Source organism: Herpailurus yagouaroundi, unplaced genomic scaffold (assembly GCF_014898765.1).
Source record: "Herpailurus yagouaroundi ecotype Mexico unplaced genomic scaffold, PumYag 28, whole genome shotgun sequence".
Taxonomy (NCBI): Eukaryota; Metazoa; Chordata; class Mammalia; order Carnivora; family Felidae; genus Herpailurus; species Herpailurus yagouaroundi.
Window position 1 is genome coordinate 163,605,238 of NW_024412376.1, and position 9,657 is coordinate 163,614,894.

The 9,657-nt window shown below is 55.5% G+C and overlaps 1 protein-coding gene across 6 annotated transcripts in view; it reads right to left on the reverse strand.

The window, feature by feature from the left end:
* Positions 1 to 9,211, reverse strand: part of EVC2 (EvC ciliary complex subunit 2) — a 131,685-nt gene extending 122,474 nt beyond the window's left edge. For 3 of the 6 annotated variants that reach the window (XM_040488201.1, XM_040488238.1, XM_040488219.1), the window contains exons 1-2: positions 8,920 to 9,211; positions 2,784 to 2,838 (exon numbers count right to left, since the gene is read on the reverse strand). In XM_040488201.1, the coding sequence (XP_040344135.1) occupies positions 2,784 to 2,838; positions 8,920 to 9,120 (256 nt within the window). In that variant the 5' untranslated portion in view covers positions 9,121 to 9,211. The remainder of the gene's footprint in view (positions 1 to 2,783; positions 2,839 to 8,919) is intronic. The other 3 variants (XM_040488229.1, XM_040488194.1, XM_040488209.1) reach the window with 2 other exon arrangements.
* Between the last annotated feature and the right edge of the window lie 446 nt (positions 9,212 to 9,657).

Below are 9,657 nucleotides of genomic sequence, written 5' to 3' on the forward strand. Positions count from 1 at the left end.
CACTGGGTCCTCCTGATGACCTGTCTCCTGCAGAATGGGCCCCTGGTGAGCACCACTGATGGTGACTCTGGGGAGGACTGGCCACCGCCAGACACAGTGCCTGCTGAGTCACCCAACATGGACCGGGTCCCTCCAGAACTCTCCCTATGTCAGTATGTTGACAACTCACAGGCGCCATGAGTAACAGAAACATCACTTAAAACACACTGGCTGGGCTGTCAGGAGGGGGTGCTGATCGGCTATGGGGCCCCGGAACACTCTGAGCCTCAGTCTCCCTCCCCTGGGGATGTGGCTAAAATATCCCTGAGACGGGGCTCCCTACAGAGCAAACGAGATGACAGGCTAGACGTGAACACGCTCAGGAGTAACCAGGGCTCGAAGCCAGAAATTCACATGTCTGCAGAATCGTGCGTTTTCGGCGTTTACCTTCTATCCAGACACAGACTGGATTCTGATTGAGAATGAATTTCCTTTTCGGTCTTCCTTCCAGTGTATGGACAGCAAGATCTTTACAAGTGCTTTGCCAACTTTTATAATTTCAAAATACATGTTGGAATAAGTAAGCACTTGAACAACAACAACAACAAAGGTGTGGAACTGGATCCTGGAATAAACTGGTTAACTTTTTTCCCGGACAGTGTCTGGGGTTGAGTCAGGTCGCGAAGTTGGAAAGGGGATGATGGCGAGCACTGGGGCCTCGCCATGGAAGGGACTGGGCGCCTTCCCAGGCCGGCTGCTGACTCAGGAAGGTCTGAATAAATCACACAGGTGCCAGCGGGACTGGATGCACGTCTCTGGACCCGCACCCAGTCCCTCAGGCTAAGGGACACATGCTTTCTCGGCAAACTTGCCGGACATAAAATCTGAGGCCACACTCGGCTTTACCTCCGGTGCACCTGTTCACGCCCCTGGCCCTCAGAAGGCCCAAACACAGGCTCTGATGAAAACTTGAACAAGGCGCTTCTGGTGTTGACAGACAGTAGAGAAGGAATCCGGGCCACACCGTGACTATCGCCACCCAGCACATCATCGCTCAGTGGCCTCCCCCTTCTGGCCACCAGCACAAGGGACATCTGCACTGTCTATGCAGTTCTTGGGCTGTCCCCTCACTCTCCTGCCTCTGGCTGCCACACGCCTGGAAGCTCCTCCTTCCATCCCCTTGTCCTGCTAAACTGTCACTTCTCAGGACACTGCTGGGGAGCACCGGAGCACCTCCTCCAGGAAGCCCTCCCTGAAGCCCCTCCCAGGGATCTTACTGCTCCATCCCCTGCTCTTAATGCAGTCACAGAGTGGTATACTCTGCTCCCTCTCGCCCACAGATCTGCCTCATCAATGAATAAAAGGTTCTCTATCACTGCAGTGAGATCATCTCAACCTATTTTACTCAAACGAAAACTGTATCTTGGAAAATGTAAAGTCGGCAGAGAGTAACCAAAGACCTGGGAAATACCTTTTAACTCCCCAAGTGAGTGAGATCTGGGCAGCCCTGGTATAAAGGAGGATCCCCGAGGAAGGTGTATTTCTAATCTGTGCCGAGCAGACTCTGCTGGAAGGACGGTTTTGTCAGCGAGGCCCCTCCTCTTCTCAGGAAGCATCTTGTTCAGTCTGTGCGGACAAGCGGGGCCAGCCTAGCCCCCAGTCCATCCAAGACCCCCGGAGGCAGAATGAGGCACAGAGCCCAGAAGAGTCCACCCACAGCCCCAGTGATGGGGTCGGGGACAGACACAGGACTCAGGCTGAGCCCATCGGTCGCCCCCAGAGCTCTTGCCAAGCTATTGAGAAGTCTTCCGCTGCATAAGGGCTGGCTGTTACAGCTCCCCAAAGGCTCCTAGGGGAAAGCGGGGCTGAGATGAAAAAGAAAGACATGGCCCGGGCACGCGGAGCCCCTGGATCAGGCTTGCACGGTTCGGTTACAAGGCCAGCGAGTTCTGTTTTGTGTAGGTGAGTTTCAGCTCAATTTCTGTCTCTTGATGTGGTGGGCTGACTAATGAATGACCCCTGAAGATGCCCAGGAGCTAATCTAGGGGACCAGTAAATATGTCATCCTGTATGCAACAGGAACTTCCCAGATGTGATTAAATCAAGGTCCTGAAGATGAGGAAATCACCTGGACTATCCGGGTGGGTGGTAAATGTAATCGCAGGTGTCCTTATAACAGGGAGGCAGAGAGAGCTGACAGGTAGAAGAGGAGAAGGCCACGGGACCACTGAGGCAAGACGCCGGCCTGCTGGTGCTGAGATAGAGGAAGGGGCCAGGACCCACGGACTGCATTGGAGCATAGCCAGAGAGGCTGGAAAAGGAGCAAACGTTCTCCCCGGAGCCTCTGAGGGAGCACAGCCTTGCCGACACCTTGACTTCAGCCAGCTAAACGGATTCTGGACTGTAGCCCTCCAGAACTCCAAGAGAGTAAATCTGTGTTGTTTTTAAGCCACGAAGTTTGGGGTGATTCGTTAGAGCAGCCGTGGGAAACTCACACACCTGGCTAATATGCACATTCTGTATTCAATCAGACTCCTTTGAGGGAGACTCAGGACAGGCCACCTGACCCTGAACCCTGTTCCGTGCACTAGGGCTCGGCCAGCTGCTGGAGGGGCGATGCACTGCCCTTGCCCTATCAGGTCAGCGGATAACATGGCAGGTCAGCGGATAACATGATGTATTTGCCCAAGGTGGGCAGGTCAGTGGAATGTTGAGGCAGGTGGAGGCAAGAGGGCTGTGACTTTAAGTCTAATTCTCTTTCAGGGCCAAAGCAACGAAAACAATCAAGCAAAAGACAAACTTACCTTCGGTCTTAAGGCGAGAGCTTTCTACATTGGGCCAAATCAAATGGGGCAAGTCCTAGAAAATTTCAAAGGCCAAAGTCACAAACCGAAGACCCTACTTGTAAGAAGTGATTGAACGTCATTTTCGTAAATGGCTCACACAGAAAGGAGCTGCACTTTTACCCAGAAACCTGAAATAAATTTTTCTAGAGCAACCACCCCCACCAGGACTACGGGATTACCTTCTCTTTCCCACAGAGACCATCAGCTCAGTCCTGACTGCATTTGGGGAGGCTGTCTGGGAAGGCAGCACCGTGTGGTCAAAATTTCAATGTACTCGGATAGACCTGAGTTCGAATCCCAGCTCTGCCTTTCGCCCACCCTGTGACACTGGCTGGGACTCCAGCCTCTGCCTTCCCACAGTCTTGCAAGTTCCTATGGAGTGGCTCGTAAAACACTCGACAGGGAGTCCAGAGAAGTGGGTTCTAGCCAGAACAGTCTACCTGCTGTGTGTCCTTAGCCAAGTCTCTCAAAGCCTCTCTGAGCCTCAGACCCTCATGTAAGAAGTGAAGATCTCAAGGGCTCCTCCCAGCCTGCTTCACCTTGCTCAGTGATGAAACCTGCCCAAACAGGGCCCAGCTAACTCTCCCACTCCACCTCTGTAAAACAGTGGGCCCTGGAAAGGCCCAGACCTTTCTACTGTAAAATTAATAATAATAATAATAAAGCTGGCCCGGTTGAGCCCTTGAAATGGGCTGGGTCCCCTGCTGTGCACTCAGATGAGTTACACAAACAGTCTTGGGCACAAGCTAGTGAAGTGAGCGCCGTTCTCATTTTCCAGTAAAATCCCCAGACTCGCAGAACAGGATACATAGGTAGATATTGAATGCGGATATTCAATAACCCACTTAACACTAATTGCATATTTCATGAATAATTATACTTTTAACCATATGCTACGTAAAGTATCGGGACCACATATCATGTGGCGAAGTCTAGAAGGAGGTACTGAAGCGTCAGCCTTGGTGGCCTTGGGGAAAGGGGTGGTGTCCCTGCGGGCCGGAGAGGGAGGCCCCCTTCTCTCCATGCCAACTGAGTGGTTTATCTCCTACAAGCAGAAGCACATGTCCATGTGTCACTGTAACAGCAGTAACAGTGACCGAGTGATGGGAGCCACCGTACAGGAGCTGCCCCGCACGCCTGCTCTTTTGGGGGTATGCCGGGTCCCTCACACCCGACGTGAACGCCGTCCCCAAAGTCTCCTCGGACAGGAGTACATGGCCAATACAGCCGCCAGTTCATAAAGTGCCTTCCACCAGGCAGAAGGAGGTACCCCTTCCCCCAAGAGTCCTTCCGCCTGTCAGACACTGTTGTGATACAGCAGTGTGGACGGAGTGAGTTTTTACCACCACCCGGCAGGGGAAACAACCTCACGATAACAACACAGATCCAGGCGGCGCACAGGGACCTCCTCCCAACAAGTACGATACAGGAGGAGGAAGATGAGAAACACAAAAAGTGAGAATGATGGCCAACGCTACTCCAGCCAGGAGGCCAAGGTCAACACCAACAGCGGTAGGGCATGTTGACGGTATGCACCCAGACAAATCCTGGGAGGTGGCACCCTACGAAACAACGGACAGGACCCTCAAAACTGCCAAGTTCATCAAAAACAAAGGAAGTCTGAGACACCGGCACGACCGAGGGGAGCCTAAGGAGACAAGATGACTGAATGTTATACTATGGTGTCCTGGATGTAATCCTGGAACAGAAAAAGGGCATTAGGTTAAGAAGAAGAAAACAGGGGCGCCTGGGCGGCTCAGTCGGTTAAGCGGCCGACGTCGGCTCAGGTCACGATCTCGCGGTCCGTGGGTTCGAGCCCCGCGTCGGGCTCTGGGCTGATGGCTCGGAGCCTGGAGCCTGTTTCCGATTCTGTGTCTCCCTCTCTCTGACCCTCCCCCGTTCATGCTCTGTCTCTCTCTGTCTCAAAAATAAATAAACATTAAAAAAAAAAAATTAAAAAAAAAAGAAGAAGAAAACAAAAAAGCTCCGAGAGTCTGAATAAACTATGGACTTTAATAATAATATAACAATAACAGTATTAGTCCATTAGCGACAACAAACGTGCTATATACTAAAGTGAGACGTTAGCAAGGAAAACCGGATGTGTGGTCAGGGCAGATATATACGAACTTTCTGTACTATGCGCTCCATTTTTCTAAAATCTGAAACTGTTCTAAAACAGAAAGGCTATTAACTTACAAAATACACATCCACGAGGTCTCTAGAGTGGACAGGGGCTCCACAGTGCACCCAACACCCACGCATCTGCATGTCTGTACAACCCCTGCCCCCTGGAACTTTCCACCCATGCTCTCGCCAGGATTTGCTGTACGACAGGCTGTGCACTAGGCACCCCCAGGTGAGCACACCAGACCTGGCCCCTGACCTCACCAAGGGATGATGGTCTCTTTACCAACAAACATTTCCCCTCGAAGGGGCAGATTCCAAGGGGGCAAACAACCCATGAAAGCCCTTGGTAGGGCCAGGTGCCAGGAGCCCCTGGCTATCCAGGGATCTCCCTGGCTTCTGGGTATCACCGCCTGGAGGGTGGCTCTCCAGGGGCTCCTTGGCCCCACGAAGCAGCCTGCTCTCACGGAGACGGTGCTCAGAAGGCAGCCGAGAGCCCCTTTCGATGCCCAGCCTTCCCCTCCCTGGTCATCCCTCCCTCCAAAATGGCAGCCCCTGACAAGGTCACCATGACCTCTACAAGGCTCCGTTTAATGGCTAGTTGTCCGTCCTCACTGCACACGACCCACCAGTGGCATCCGATATGGGAACGTACTGGCATCCCATCCTTGCTGTAACAACCACCATGAACTTAAGAGCTCAAAGCGACACACATTTATTACTTTACTCTTCTTGAGGCCGGAAGTGTGACATGAGCCTCGATGGGCTAAAATCAAAGCGTGAGCAGGGCTACATATTTTTTCTGGAGGCTCGAAGGGAAAGTCCATCTCTTGGCCTTCTCTGGCTTCTGGAGGCCACGCACGCGCCTTAGCTCAGGGCCCCCTCCCGCATCTTCAAGGCCAGCCGCAGCAGGGTCTCCTCACACCGCATCACCATGACCTCCTTCCAACACCACATCTCCCTCCCGCTCTCTCTTCCGTCCCCTCTTCCATGTTTTAGGACCCTTGTGATTACATCAGCACCAGCCAGATAATCCGACAACCTCGCTCTCTTTTGAGGTCAGCTGATTAGTAACCATCACCAACGCAAACTCCCCTTTGCAAGGTAACCTAACACATTCACTGGTTCCGGGATTGATGTGGAGGTCTTTGGGGGGCAATGTTCTGCCTACACCGAGCCCCTCTCTCCTTTTAGTGCTCTCCTCCCCTGACTTCTGGGTCGCAGTCTTGGTTGCCTTCCTGTCACACCAGCCACACCTTCTCATCTCCTTCGCTGGATCCCTCCTTCTTCGTGCCTAGCCACCGGCCTCGCTCCAGGGCGCTGCCTTAAGGCCTCCCTCTTCCCAATCCACGCTTCCCCCCAAGGTGAACTCAGCCATTTCTCAGCTGACCACTGCCCGGCGTCACCAGCTCGGATCCCTCCCCCAAGTCCAGACTTGCCCATCTAACACTCCACTGTATGCCCACCTCAGAGGCAAACTGAACTCTGCAAGACCAGAACCGAATTCCTAATGTAGCCAATGGTATCTCTATTCTTCCACGTGCTCAGGCCGAAATCCTTGGCCTCATCATTGACTCCTCTCTCTCTCTCTCTCTCAATCCACAGCCACTGGCTCCACCTTCGAAATACATCAGAAACCCCTGTTTCTAACCACGCTGGTCCAGCATCCCTCCACCTTGGCCTGGTCTCCCAGTCACCTCCACTCTTGCTCTCACTTCCACTCTCGGTCCTCTATCCTCTCCCCTGCCCCCAGGGGGGGGGGGGGGGGGGGGGGGGGGAGGCGGGAGTTCTTTAGAAAGATGAGCCACAGCGTGTCACTTTCCAGCTCAACACTCACCTGCCTTCCACCTTGCTTAGAATCACAGCCAGGATGCTGTGCATAAGCCACGGGACCTTTCCTGATCTGCCACTCTTCACTTTTCTGGCCTCGTCACCTCCGTACCTCCCCCCCCCGGTTCTGTCGACCCCCCTGCCTCCTTGTTGGTCCTGGGCCACACCGGGCACACCCCACCTCTGGCCTCTGGCGTGGCACTCCAGAAGGCTCTTCTCCTGGACATGGCCTTGCCCTCCCTCATTCCACCCAGGGCTCTGCTCACCTGCCACCTCCTCAAAGCGCCCACCCTGACCACTCGACTAGACAGCACTCACTGCTGTCTTTCCCAGCCCACTCCGCCCACTGTATTTCTCTCTGCAGCCTAAACCACCGCCTGGCACCACTGTTGAGGCCTTGTTCCACCCCAGGAATGCAGACTTCCCCAGAGGAGAGACTGCTTGTTCTCTTATATCCCAAACAGGGCCTGGCACCTAGAAACTTGTCCGTAAACACCAGAAGTGAACGGCTAACTCAGAAGCGTCTCGTCCACTCAACCCTTCAAGGCCTTCTCTCCTTCCGACAAACTTTCGACAGAACTTTCCGCCATGGTGAGAATGTTCTATAGTCCGTGCCTCTAGCACACATGGCCATTAAGCACTTGAAATGTTTACGTTTAAGTAACCACACGTGGCCAGTGGCTCCCGTGCTGGACAGAGCATTACTTAGGCCATCTGGGAAATGGTTGTAACTGCCTCTCAGTTTATCCTTTGCAGGAAGGGACAGATACTAAGATAACACTAAGCATTTATCTTCAGGTTTTCAAAGCACTTTCTTGTGGAGCCTAGCAACAAGTGTCCAAAAGAATGTTCCGGCATTGGTTTCTCAGAGCAAGTGCGGAGCAGGCCAGGTGAGGGGGCTCGGAACACGGGGACCAGGGTGAGAGCACGGCACGGGCCTGGGGGGATGGGTGACTCCCCGGCCGGATTTTGTCCTCTGCAAAATGGGTCAGCCACATCCCACCTCACGGGACAGGAGTACATGAAAGGACCCTGTGAAATGTTGCCATGGGGACTTTTTAAAAGCTCAGTAAATCAACAGTGTTATTACTTCGTCTTCTCTAGTGAATATCTAATAATAGAAAATGAACAGAATCTCCTTGAAGGGCCCTAAAAATCTGTAGCACGTGTAGCAAGCACCTTGGGGCCTGCAGGCATGGAACCCAACAGGACCGGGGAAGCCAGACCCTGGGGAAGGATGGAGGACCCCAAGGCCTGAGGGGAGAGGCCACTGAAAAGGGCAGTTCTGGGAACAGAAGCCTCACTCTGCCAGGGATTGGTGGGAGGGGGGTGTGGGCTGGGGAGGGAAGTGGTCATAAGTATATGGCACACCAGACAGATCCCCCACCCTGGACGCCAGCCATCTGGGGGAAGTGAGTGGGAGAGAGCACAAATTAGGGGGTGGGGGAGACTCAGAAGAAACAGTCACCAAAGGCCGGAGGCTAAGTAGTGGGGACGGAAGCTAAGGGCTGGAGCGGGGTGCAGAAAGTCCAGCGGATTGGGTAAGGGGGCGCAGGACGCAGAACTGATGGCCACTTTTGGAGGCAGGGGAGAGGGGAATCTAGGGAGACAGCCAGGGCTCTGTGCCTTCCCCGGTGGCCACAGTGGGAGGGGAAGGTGGGAAGTGGGTAAATTCAGCAACCAAGACGGTCAATGAAACTCCAGCCAGGAATCCCAACTGGGCTTCTAACAGCCGCTGCACTCCAGGCGTGCTTCCCTCTGCGGACGCTGCACGCACGCGAACTCGCCTACCTCGGCACCCACCCGCGGGGCGGACGCTGCAAAGGCTAACAGACCAGGAATCGGGAGGCACAGGAAGTGAAGCGACTTTGCCCAGGTCACAGGGCTTTTAGGCTTCGGGAGACATTCGACCCAGGCGGCCGGCAAAGCCCAAGCCCGCAGACACCGCGCGCGCTGCTCCTTTCCTGGGACTTCGCGGGTCTGGGCGTGATACACTAGAAACACCCGAAGCGTCCTACTCGGAGCTTGCCCTCCCTTCGGTAGTCTCCCCAACTCGAAGGGGCCTCCCCGCCGCCGGTGTAGACGAAGCCCGGCCCGGCCTGAGTCCGACCGGAGACGGGGGAAGCGCCCTCCTTACCTGCGCAGTCCGCTCGGGCCCCGCCCCGGGAGCTGCGGGGAGACCCGGGGGACGCTGCCGTCCGAGGGGGCGCCCGAGGGGACCCGGGCCCGCGGGGAGCAGGCCTCGGCCCCCGGGCCCAGCGGGCAGCGCCAGGGCGGCGGCCAGGAGGCCCCCGGCCAGAACCCACGTGGCGCTCCCCGCGGCCCCCGCCGCGCCCATCGCCCCTCCGGACCCGCGACCCCAAGGTGGCGGGCGCGGCTGAGTCGCCGGAGCTTCCGGACCCCAGGCCCGCCCCGCCGCCGAGCATGCTCAGTACGAGCCGCCGCGGAAAGTTTTCTGGAACTCGCTCGGGCATCTGGGACTGGGCGGGCTGGGAGGAGGCTGGGTGGGGGACGGGCGTGGGGCGGAGGGCGGGAGCCAGTCTGGGGCCACACTTGGGTTTGCTCGCGCCACGCCTGGGAGCTCCTCTCTACCCAAATCAGATCCGATCGGGTCACTCGTCTGCTCCCAAAGATTTCAGAGGCTCCAAGTGCCCCTCCACTGCTGCCTCCCGGGTTCTCAGCTCAGACCCATCTCCTCCCAGGAGCCTTCCGTGACACATGCACACACTGGGCTGCCCCCAAAGCCTGCTCCAGACCCACCAGCCCCTTATCAGAGAACGGAGAAGCGTCTAGAGAGGCATATATCCGTGTGTCCTGGAGAGCCCTGAGGGGACAGGACAAGATAAAGGGGGGCTGAGAGGGAGACTCGGGGATC